The sequence below is a fragment of the Macrotis lagotis genome, chromosome 8 (genome assembly GCF_037893015.1).
Source record: "Macrotis lagotis isolate mMagLag1 chromosome 8, bilby.v1.9.chrom.fasta, whole genome shotgun sequence".
Classification (NCBI taxonomy): Eukaryota; Metazoa; Chordata; class Mammalia; order Peramelemorphia; family Peramelidae; genus Macrotis; species Macrotis lagotis.
The window spans coordinates 184,129,767-184,142,524 of NC_133665.1; the positions used below are offsets into that span (position 1 = coordinate 184,129,767).

Here is a 12,758-nt window from a genome sequence, read left to right on the forward strand (position 1 = left end):
GAGATAATACTTCAGTCTTTATTTGTTGCTTGTTTTAACTTTTTTCCACCATTCATTTTCACTTTTGCATTGACAACTTTTCACGTTCCTGGCTGTGTACAGTAGAGAAAAAAATGAGAGAGAGTGGACTGAGTAAATGGCCCACCTCCCCTGTTGCCAATGCTGCCTGGCTCCTGGGTATTCAGATCAGGGATGAGCACCTCCTCCCCCCCAATGGAATTCTGAACTCAGAGTGGCACTGGGGACTTAGCTGGCATCAGGGAACTCTTCAACCATGGAGTTGATTTGGAGCTTAGAGATGGCAGACTTCCTGTCCCTGACCCCTCCCTCCCTCTCTTGTTCAGCCTTTGTGTTTCATAGATTATTTCATGGTTAATTGATGTTCTGTTCTTTAAGAATTGTATGCAGAAAAATGTATTATTTTCAGCAATCTTTAGCAAAAGATTCCATTTCTTAATGGGTGCAGGAAGCATAATCCCACTGTTTCCCACAGATTTACAGTATCAACATTTGTGTTTTGACTGATAAACCTTTTTCTAGTAAGGTTTTCTATGTGGACATTGAGGATTGACTAAGTCTCATGTTTAAGTTGGTTTTGTCATTTTTATAGTTAATTCTTGCTGTAGACAAACTATTTTCATTTTCCTCTTTAACCTTGGCGGAGTTACTTAAAGAAGAAAGTTAAAATTGCTGTCCAAATCCTTAGTTTACTAAAGCAATTATAAATATTAAGTTAAAAGGTAGTGTTGAATAACCTTAAATTCAGGAGGACTCAAGTTCATGGTCTACCATCACTCCTACCTCTGACCCCTAGTCTTTGTTGAGCTGCTTCATTGTTGGGAGTTCCAACTAGGAGTTCTCAGCATCAAAGAAGTAATAGGGTCTGATAGAGTATAAAGGAAATGTACATTGCTGAGAGCACAGGAGACACTACTTTGAAAAATTTATCCCTCCAAAAGGAAGCTTCCTGGAAGATTATAGAGAATATTACTGTGCTAGTGATGGAAATCATTTGCTTTTACATCAGTGATACAATAAACAATAAGTGGTGTTTCTAATGACCTTAAGATGCAGTAAACATGTCTGATTGTCAGATTTAACTGTTTTTAGTATTTTATTTTCTGAGAAGAGTGAACAAATTAATTTTTTTATTTTAGCTTAAACATACTACTTTAAACAATCCCATCTCAGCTATTAAGGTTTTAACTCTGTGGCTCACATTGTTTTGTGGTTATAAAGCTCTTTACCTACTTGATCTCATTGATACTTCAGCTCATAGTACAGGTAGTGATCATCTTTATTTTAAGGAAACTGAGGCTCACAGAAGCTTGAGTTGACTTTTTCAGGGAGTTAGTGTCAGAATCAGGACTCAAAAATCAGGACCCTTCCCACTCTGCCTGACCACTAGTTAATGGTTTCTGCAGGAATGCAGCTGTGGTGGTCCAAAATTGATCTCAGAGCAAAGAGTCAAAAGAATTGAGAAGTGTGATGGCATTAGAAGCTTTGCAATTCCTGATGCTCCTTTGAGGAGGGGATTGGAGTTGGTGGACCTTTGGCATGTAGTGACTTTGAGTTGACCAATAGGCTTGAATTTCTAAAATTACCAAGAAATATCATTAAGCTGGCAGCTTCTTTTTTTGTTTGTTTTTGCAAGACAATGGGGTTAAGTGACTTGCCCCCAAGTTCACGGAGCTAGGCAATTATTAAATGTCTGAGGCCATATTTGAACTCGGGTCCTCTTGACTCCAGGGCCAGTGCTCTATCCACTGCACCATCTAGCTGCCTCAAGCTGGCAGCTTCTTGATCCTAATGTAGGATCAAGTGAAGCCTAATGAATTTTATATCTGTGTATTTTAGTGGTTCTGTCATGGGACAAATAAATATTTTTTTAATTATTTATAAACTGTAAAAAGTACATATGTTTTCTATTTCCCAAAGATGATTAATAAAATCTTTTAACTGTTTTTGCCAAGGATCATTGCAAAATTGTCAGAATCCAAATTCTCAGTAAAATACATCTCCAAATGGAAGCTATAGATTCAATTTCCCCTAATCTAAGAATCCCAGTTTTTGAAATGACAAACTAGTCCAACCTCACTTCCCAACTTCTATCACAGTCCATTCTATAGGAAGACCTCCAGTGAATGGGAGCCTCCCCAAAGCAGTTCATTGTCTTTTGAGAGCTGTTTGTTGTTAAGAGTTTTTGCATATCCAGCCTAAATTGGTTTTGCATTGTGACCTAGTTCTCCCTATGTTGCCTTCTGGAGCCCAATGGTTCTGGTTTCGAGACCAGTTTTTTCCAGAAACAAGCTTCACTCGTTTCTTCTTTAGTTTATTTTAAGTGTCTTGCCCAAGGTCACACAGCTAGGTAATTATTAAGTGTCGGAGGTTGGATTTGAACTCAGGTCCTTCTGACTCCAGGGCTGGTGCACCATCTAGCTGCCCTGCCTCACTCATTTCTGAAATTGTGAAGAGAGGAGCTTCATTGGGCCTGGGACTCTTTTTCTAGTGACTTGAGAAGTTCCTCCCAGAAACAATTTTGCTGTTTTTATGGATTACTTAGGAGAAGGTAAAAGATAATGAGAGAAATCTTGCTATAAAGACTTTGAGTCTGAAAGTTTAAACTGACTTCTCAGCTGATTTCTTAAGAATGGTAGATTCCAAGTGAGGAAAATGAGTTGTTAGTCCTAGCCTGGCCTTGGTCCAGCCGGTTGTCCTCATGGCATGAGAGTCTCTCTCTCCTTTGGCTTTGGTTTCCTCATCTGCCAAGTCAAGGTGTATGGACTCAGATGTTTGATACTTTACTGAACATTTCATAACCAGGTTTATGTAACTTCTTATGATTTCAGTGCTTACTTAGCAATATGCATTCAATTGTTTTTCTTGCATATCTGTTCTTTGTTGAGACTGCTTTTTTCTTGAACAGGAATACCTAATCAAATTAGGCAATACAGAATGTCATCCGGAGCAGTTTTTGGAAAGAAGATCAACATTAGATAAACTATTGATCATTATTCAAAATGAAGATATTGCAAGTTTTATTCACAAGGTAGGCTGTCAGGTTCTGCTTCTTTGTACAGAAGAATCTGCCTTTGTTAGCCTATGAAATACATAGAGGTATTTGAGTTTGTCATTAGCAATATATTCTGGGGTAGGTCATCTTGGAATTGCCTTTCTTCCTGAGGTCTGAAATGGCCTCCTTTTTTAAAATTTTTGAGACCCCCTCCAGTTCAGCTTGATCACATGCATCTATGCATGCCTTGCCTTCCTGCCTACTCTTTGATATATCTATAGGTATAATCTATTCATTTTTAGGAATATAGTCAGATTGTAAGTATTTAACTCAGTTGTTGGCCAGGAATTCCACACAAACTTCACTTTTGAGTTAAAGAGAATTTTGCAGATTTTATATGACCCTTTCCCATTTAAGTCTTATTTTCTTTTTATTTAAACAGGTACCTGGCTTAGTGACTTTGAAGAGGCTCTCCTGTGTTAGTTTTGCTGGAGTTGATAGCTTGGACGATGTGAAAAACCACACATATAATGAATTGTTTGTTTCTGGAGGTTTTATTGTGTCTGATGAATCTGTTCTAAATCCAGAAGCTGTCACAGTTGGTAAGAATTTTATTTCTTAAAATCCTTCCTACCCCAGCCTTCCTTTCTGATTCTGTTTTAGGTCCTCCTTAAGTTTCCTTGCTTTTCAGATTTTTCTCATCATCCTATAACTCTTTTGGAGTATAGTGCCCATCTCTCATTTTGATCCTTTTGATTACAGCTCCAACTTTTAAAGGTCACCGCAGTTGTGCTTGGTTGGTCATTTGGTGATAATTATATTTCATAGCTTACCCAAAGCATTCTCCAATAAACCTTAGAGTCATTGGTGTGCCTATTTCCTGTAATGCTGTACCTTGTAGCTTGGTGGTATTGAGGATAGAGGAGACAAGAAGACCCAAAGTCTAGTGTGGCCTCGGACACTTAGTAGTTGTGTGATCCTGGTTAAGTCACTTCTCTTCTGCCTCCATTTCTCTTCTATAAAATAAGAATAACATAGCAGTTGATAGTTATTATTGGTAGCTATTTTAACTTCTTTATGACTGTAGAATTTATTTAAGAAAAACAAATCATCTTCCAGCCTCCTTGATTATGAGCTTCCCTAAGCTTAGGTAGGTTGGTTCTCCTGGAACTTAGTTATGACTGGTACTGCCCCCTCCACACCATCTGCCAGGACTGCCCTTTCTGTTTTCCTCCCTCATTTGGGATGGATTTCTGATGAAGATGAATTAATTTAGCTTTTCCACAAGGTCATATTTTCTTATTCAAGTACTTCATTTCACTGCCAGTGTGGTGTGTCATTTCACTTCCAGTTTCCTCAGTGTCCTCACCTGTAGAATGAGGACAATAGGAGTACTTACCCAGGGAGGATGTTCAGGATCCCTGTGCACTTTGTCCTCTTCCTTTGACCATGTTGGTCTTGGCAGACTCTTTGGGTTTATCACATTCATTGCAGCTTCTCAGTAAATTTCTGGTGCCTTCCTTCTCACTTGGTTGGTGCCTCTTTTGGTCCTCCAGACAGTGCTGCTAGTGGTCCAGGGATTGATTTCCTTGGGTATAGCCATAGCAGCCCATCTCTGAATCAGAAGCTAACCATGAATGATGAACACAAAGAAGAATCTTATGGAACTGTGACTGACTGTCCACCTGATAGGGTTTTCAGTTTTTAAAAGTACATAATAATTAGACCCAGCACTTGGAAAATGCCCCTTCCCTCCTGTTTTTCCTGTAAGTTGAAGAAAAAATTCAGTCAGTTTCTCTATTTTCTTATACTAAAAGTGTGCTACCTTGTTACTTCTCTTTTCTTTAAAAGATGAGAGAAAAACAGTTGCAAAAAAATCAAACTTGTAACAAATAAGCATGAGAGCACCATTAAATTCACGGTCCAGTATTTCTTTCTATAATTTGGCCTATTGACTCGAAATTTCAGTAGTTGGGGACCATGTGTTTTTGTAAGTCTGAAGATGTGGCTGACTGTGGCTTTGATCAGTTAAGTCTTTTTTTATATAGATAAGGCAGGCAATCTTTATTATCTTTTAGCTACAGAAGAGTATCAAGCAAATTCTTTTAAAACATGATTTTACAAGGCATATTTTCCATGATTATTTTTAAGAAACTGAGATTCAATAACATCACTCAATTACACTAGTACTTTGATCACTCTAGTATAATCTTCAAGTGCAAGAAAATAGCATCAATGTAATAGTTATGCGATTATTTTTAATGTGCCAAAAGAGGTACATTACAGCATTTAAAGTGAACTAATCTTTTTCGAATATTCATTTGTTCTTGAACTGTCCTTTTTATATAGCTAAAAAACAAACATGCAAATATCACTACCTTATGTCCCATTAATATTTACTATATTATCACTCAGCATTTCTTCAAAAATTCAATGTATTAGTTTCACTTAATTTGCATTTATAACTTTATTTTCTTGCTTAGGCAGTGGATTGATTTCACATTTGGTAGCCCAGCTGTGTGTACACTAATTTAAAATCTTTTCTCATTATGTTTTTTCTACATTTCATAAGCCCTGAGTTATTATATAACCTGCTAATGAATGTATACTTTATAACTTACTTAATATATCTAAAACATCATATAGTTTTACAAATGCCAGTTAATAATCAAAACAATAAATATAACTTATTAGCTATGAAACTAACAGCAAAATTAAATGTGCATATTTGTACCGACTTTCTTTAAATATTTCTCTTAAGTCATGTCTACAATGGTAAATAAAGTCTACTTATAGCAGTAACTTGATTGGCTGACTTCTACATGGCTTCTCTGTTCATTTTATTTTTCTCTTAATATTAAATCTCACTGTCTTATGTATTCTAAACTGTGGACCAAATTTTTTTATTCCCATGTTCACAATCCAAATTAAAAATGCTACAGTTTCCAAGCTGGGTGGAAGGCACCAGCAGTGTGGCAACTAAACAGAATGCTGCACCTAGTGGATGATCAACAAATTGCTGAATATAGAATGAATGATTTGAAAGACAATTATTATTGTGATTATTCTTAGGTGAACTTTACTGGGCTAGAGAACTCACTCTACCAACCAACTCTACCAACCTTTAACTTGGAATTTCCAAATAAAAGGCAATAAATCATCAATAAGTTTAAAAAAGTTAATTCTGGTTACTATATAACAGTATTTGATAAAAAAAAAAAGAAAAACATGCTTACAGCATCCTGCGTGTATAACCAAATGAGGCACTAATAATTATTGAACTAAGAACTTGGGTCAATTTATACAGGCTTATGCAGATAGAATTCTATTTTTCCACCTCAAAAGAACTTTATTAAAACAAACTTTATTCCTCCAACTCCCTCGATACAGTGTTAAGGGAAGGCTGGTGCAAATATAAATTCAGTATTTAGACATTTTAATGTCTTATTTTTCTGAGTTTGATATTTTTCTAACTATGTAAGTATTTAATTAAAGTACACTTTGAGCTCTATATTAGTTACATTATAATATTCAATTTTGACTGTCCTAAAGCCAACTACACATTTTCACTTCTAGTGCAATAATAAGATAATTAAATAATACTATGAATAGTTTTATTCAAGAACATTTTGATATTTCTTCTGCTAAAGGCGCTGGTATAATATTTCCATGTAGTTACAGGATAATAGCAATGGCAAAAACATTGACGATGCAGTTCATAGTTTGATTCTCCCATCTTATGGTACAGGTTCCATCAGATGTGGTATCCCAAAAACATGAGCTGGCTGTGTGTAAACCAGATCCACTCTTCTGCATTACTGCTCAAGTAACTATATATGTCTTCCCTAACTTTACCAAATGTGTTAAGGATTGCTCCACTATAGCTGCAGTCCATTGGTTGACATTATTCTGATTATAATCCACACCACCCAATATAGCATCAATACTCTCTTTCACAATATTGTGTGTTTCATCAGCATTGAAGACAATCTCGTCGTGGTAGGGCTGGTATTCCTCCATGGCAGCGGCTGCTCTTCCCGGGGGCAGGGCCTCCCAGTTAAGTCTTTTTAAGGACTTTGTTGCTATTCTTTTGTTCCATTTCTCTGCCTCAGTTATTTTGAAATCTTGTCTTTTATTAATTCTCAGTAAAATTCATCTACACAAGTTCAGTCATTTCACAGATTAGTTCAGTCATTTCACAGATTAGTTTAAGGTGAACCTGAATATTGTCATTTTTTTTCCTTCTCTTTTGATTGTTTCTTCAGCAGCAAGTTTGTTTTCCTTTTAGCTATATTTCCTTTTATTATCTCTTTGTTTTACCTGACACCTCCATTCCTGCTTATTTCTCTGTATATGTGTGTGTGGTGTGTGTCTGGGTGTGCAGCCCTTCTTTGCCAGTGGCAAGAATGAGGTTCATCTAATGGCCACTCCTTCCATGTTGGTTTATTCTTTTTATAAACTTCAGCAATTTCTACTTGTTTTTTTTTTTCTTTTTTTGCAAGACAATGGAGTCAAGTGACTTCTCCAAGATCACATAGCTAAAATAAGTATTAAGTGTTTGGGGTCAGATTTGATCTCAGGTCCTCCTGATTCTAGGGCTGGTGCTCTATCCACTGACTCTTCTATCTTTCTACACTAGTGTAGCTCTCCTTTGCCCTGCTTTGGTTCCCCTTCTTAGAACTGTCCCCCCTTCCCCCATCCTCTCCTCCCCCCTCACCAGATCTGGTATTTTATTTTATTTTATTATTTTTTTAATATTTAATATTTATTCTCATTTTGTACAAATAATGTTTTTTTATACATTAATAAAATATTTTTGTTTAAGAGTAAACAAAATACCCCCTTCCCCCAAAAATATAGACTTGCTTGAAGCAATAAAGGGGAGAGAAAAAAATTAAAATTAAAAAAAAGTAATAGTAATAATTGTAGGTATGGCCAGGTGGCTCAGTGGACGGAGCACCAGCCCTGGAGCCACGAGCACCCGAGCCCACATCTAGCCCCGCACACCCAACAATCACCCAGCTGTGTAACATGCAAGCCACCTGAACCTCACTGCCCTACAAAAACCAAAAAAAAACGAAAAAAGAAGACCCAAAATAAAATAAAATAGTAATAATAGTAAGGGTGGCTGGGTGGCGAACAGAGCATTGGCCCTTGAGCCAGGAGCACCTGGGTCCAAATCCGGCCTCAGACACCCAATGATCACCCTGCTATGCAGCCCCAGGCAAGCCACCCAGCCCCATTTGCCCTGCACCCGCCCCCCCCAAATAATAATAATAAAAAATATGCTTCAGTCTTTGTTCCAACACCAACAACTCTGTCATGGGTGGATCACATTCTTTATGATAAGTCCATGGCAAAAGTTACTTCCATATTTTTCCACTGTTGGCATTGCTTCATCACAACTCCCTCTTTTCATATTTTTCCGCTACCATGTACTATATTTTCTCTCTCCTTTCACTCTGACTCTGCTGTAGGGTTGCTGAGTGGCGCAGCAGACAGATCCCTGGTCCTGGGGCCAAGAAGCCCTGAACCCCCATACCACCCCTTAGGCCCAGCATCCACCTGGCACTATGGTCCTGGGCAGGCCTTCCAATCCCAGCCCCTTGCAAGAAGTAAAAAAAATGTGTTATATCTGACCAGTCTCCCACCATGGTCCATCCTCTCCTCCTTTATTCACATCCCCTCCCCTTCCCCCTGCTCCCCCCTCCTTCTTACTCCAGATGTCTATACCCCATTGAGTATATATGCTGTTTCCTCTCCTAGCCATCTCTGATGAGAGCAAAGGTTCCCTCATTCCCCCTTGCCTCCCCCCCTTCCATATCATTGCAATAGCTCATTGTAATAAAGAAAAATCTTATTATGTGAAATATCTTGGCCTATTTCCCCCTCTCCTTTTTCTTTCTCCCATTACATTTCCCTTTTTTCTATTGACTCCATTTTTACACCATATTTTATCTTCGAATTCAGCTTTCTCCTGTGCTTCAACTATAAAAGCTCCCTCTACCTGCTCTGTTACCTGAGAAGGTTCATATGAGTATTATCAGTGTCATTTTTCTATGCAGGAATACATGCAGTTCATCCTCATTAAGTCCCTCATATTTCCCCCCTCTCCTCCAATCTCCATGCTTCACCTGAGTCCCCTATCTGAAGATCAAACCTTCTGTTCAGCTCTGGCCATTCCAAAAGGAACATTTGAAATTCCCCTGGTTCATTGAAAGTCCATCTTTTTCCCTGGAAGAGGACATTCAGCCTTGCTGGGTAGTTCATTCTTGGCTGCATTCTAAGCTCTTTTGCCTTCCAGTATATTGTATTCCAAGCCCTACGAGCTTCCAATGTAGCTGCTGCTAAGTCCTGTGTGATCCTGACTGCAGCTCCATGATATTTGAACTGTGTCCTTCTGGCTGCTTGTAATATTTTCTCTTTGACTTGGGAGTTCTGGAACTTGGCTATAATATTCCTAGGGTTTGGTTTTTTGGGATCTCTTTCTCGGGGGGATCAGTGGATTCTCTCCATTTCTATTTTGCCCTCTGCTTCTAGAATATCAGGGCAATTTTCCTGTAGTAATTCTTTGAAAATGATGTCAAGGCTCTTTTCCTGATCATGACTTTCAGATATTCCAATAATTTTCAAATTATCTTTCCTAAGTCTGTTTTCCATATCAGTTGTTTTTTCAATGAGATGTTTCACATGTTCTTCTAATTTTTCATTTTTTTGGTTTTGAAGTATTGATTCCTGATTTCTGGTAAATTCATCAATCTCCCTGAATTCTATTCTTTGTCTGAAGGATTTATTCTCCTCAGAGAGTTTTCTTATCTCTTTTTCCATCTGGCCAATTTTGCTTTTTAAAGCATTCTTCTCCTCCATAACCTTTTGAGCTGTTTTATCCATTTGACCTAAGCTGGTTTTTAGCATGCTATTTTCTTCAGCATTTTTTTGGATTTCCTTGACTAAGCTGCTGACTTCATTTTCATGTTTTTCCTGCATCTCTCTCCTTTCTTTTCCCAGTTTTTCTTCCTACTCCTTCATTTGATTTTCAAAGTCTTTTTTTGAGCTCTGTCATAGCCTGAGCCAATTTCTGTTTTTTCTTGGAGTCTTTAGATGCAGGAGCTTGTGCTTCCTCATCTTCAGACTGAGTATATTGATCCTTCTTGGGATCTTAGATAATGTATTTCTAAATGGTGTTCCTCTTTTTTCTCTGCTTGCTCATTTTCCCAACCTGGGCCTGGTCTGGGGGTGCTTCCTGAGCTTTTGGGACACTCCCACAAGGGTCTCAGTGTGTGAGGCTCTGTCCTCCCTCCTGGTCTATGAATGACCATAAGTGCCCCCCTCTGCCACGGGGCCGAGGTGGAGGGGCCCCTGCTGTTCTATGGGGGGGCCTAGACTGCGATCAGGATCTGAATTTGGTCAGAGCCCCAGAGTCCTGTTCCAGGGGCAGAGCCCGGCAGTCTCTCTCTTCACTCCCTTCCCTAGGTTCAATGGGCTCATGCCCTGGGGGCTCCTGCTTACCTGGCTCCACCTGCTTGTGGTTCCTGGATCTGGGCTGTGGTGGCCACTGTGTGCCCTGAGGGCTGGGCTTCATGTGCTTGCTCTGGCAGAGGTCCCCCGCTGTTCCCCCAATCTGTGCCTGGTGCTCCCTGGGGCGTAGCAGCGTCTCCCAACACCCTGGGCCTGCCTCCAGGAGGCTGAAGTTCTTTTGCTCTGGCGGGCCGCCCCTCCAACCCTGGGGAGCAGAGCCTTTCTGCTCTTTTCTAGGTTACCTTGAGTAGGAGAACTGCCTCACTGTGTCCCTCTGTGGGTTCTGTCTCTTGAAAATTTAAAGTCCTTAAGTTTCAAAGATTTGTGAGACAGCACCTAAGACACTATCCGCTCTTGTCGCCATCTGGTATTTTAAAAAATATTTTATTTTTCCAACTACATACAAAGGTCATTTTTTTTTTTTTTTTAGGTTTTTGCAAAGCAAATGGGGTTAAGTGGCTTGCCCAAGGCCACACAGCTAGGTTATTATTTGTCTGAGACTGGATTTGAACCCAGGTACTCCTGACTCCAAGGCCGGTGTTTATCCACTGCGCCACCTAGCCGCCCCTACGACAGTCATTTTTCAGTGATCTTTTTTAGTAAGGGTTTTGAGTTTCACATTTTTCTCCTTCCCTCCTTTCCTCCCCTTCCCCCTTTTAAGAAGGGAATCCAATATAGATTGTAAATGTATATATGTTAAACATAAGTCCTTATTAGTCATATTGTGAAAGAAGATTCAAATAGAAATGGAAAAATATAAATGGAGAGGAAAAAACCATAATACATAGGACAGCTTTTAAAAATTGAAGATAGCAAGCTTTTATCTGCATTTTAAACTCCATTGCTCCTTCTCTAGATGTGGATGTTGTTTTCCATTACAAGGTCTTTTAGAATTAACTGCCTAGAATGCTATTGTTTGGTAGTGTATACAGTGTTCTTCTGGGTTCTGCTCCCTTCACTCAGCATCAGTTTGTGCAAGTCTTTCCAGACTTTTCTGCAATCCTGTCCCTCTTGAGTTCCTATAGAACAATTGTTCCGTTACATTCACTTATCACAGCTTGTTCCGCCATTCCCCAATTGATGAGCATCCCCTCAATTTCCAATTCTTCACTACTACAAAAAGCTGCTCTAAATATTTTTGGGATAAAGTTCTAGTAATGGTGTATTGCTGGATTAAAGGGTATGCAGTTTTAGTGCCTTTTGGTTGTAGTTCCAAATTGCTTTCCAGTTCACGATTCCACCATCAATCAAGGCATCAGTGTCCCAGATTTTCCCCACCCCCTCCAACTTTGATTGTTTTAGTCATATAAATGAGAAAGGTACCTCAAAGTTGTTTTAATTTGCATTTCTCTAATCAATAATGATTTAGAACATTTTTACATATGACTGTACATAGCTTCAGTTTCTTCTTGTAAGAATTAATTGCCTTTTCGTATCCCTTGACCATATTTCAATTGTGGAATGACTTCTATTCTTATAAATCTGACTCACTTCTATACATATTTTAGACATGAATCCTTTATCAGAAACACTTGCTATGAAAACTGTTTCCCAGTTTACTGCAGTCCTTTTAATCTTGGTTGTATTGGTTTTATTTGTGCAAAAACTTTTCAATTTAATGTAATCAAAAATTATCATTTTGCATTTTATAATGTTCTCTATCTCTTCTTTGGTCATAAATTGCTCTTCTTTGCATAAATCTGACAGATCAACTCTATCCCTTGTTTTGCTAATTGACTTAAGATATGACCTAAATCCTAAATCCTCTACCCATTTTGACCTTACATTGGTTTAGGGTATGAGATGTTGATCTCTGCCTGGTTACTGCCTTACTATCCAGTTTTCTCAGCAGTTTTTATCCCGACTTGTAATTTTCTTATTTCACTCCTTTGATAGTCTTTGATTTGGTCCTGAGGGGACTTTCACCTTCCTTTGAATGTTAGCCCTGTGTTATCCTGCGTCTTTTTCTACTTGCTTAAATAAATTACTTTTCTTCCATAGAAGCTGATCAGTCTTGTGTGGGCCTGAGGTACTTGAACTGCTTCTTTCTGAATATTTGTAGCATTTCTTTTCACTGATGTGACAGATTTATATTTTGGCTACGATGGAACTTTTCCTTTTAGGATTTCTCCCAGGTGATTGATCCGTGTCTTCTTTTAATTTTTACAATAATTTTTATTTAATCCCTTTCTTTTTTAAAATATAATTTCCTCCTCCCACAGGAGTT

At 38.5% G+C, this 12,758-nt stretch overlaps 1 protein-coding gene and 1 pseudogene across 11 annotated transcripts in view; one reads left to right on the forward strand and one right to left on the reverse strand.

Moving 5' to 3' along the window:
* Positions 1 to 12,758, forward strand: part of TASOR (transcription activation suppressor) — a 91,883-nt gene that overhangs the window by 69,736 nt on the left and 9,389 nt on the right. For all 11 annotated transcript variants that reach the window (XM_074199140.1, XM_074199145.1, XM_074199147.1 and 8 more), the window contains 2 exons: positions 2,927 to 3,049; positions 3,456 to 3,615. In XM_074199140.1, coding sequence (XP_074055241.1) covers positions 2,927 to 3,049; positions 3,456 to 3,615 — 283 coding nt within the window. The remainder of the gene's footprint in view (positions 1 to 2,926; positions 3,050 to 3,455; positions 3,616 to 12,758) is intronic.
* LOC141496621 (dynein light chain Tctex-type 3 pseudogene) lies at positions 6,533 to 7,042 on the reverse strand (annotated as a pseudogene).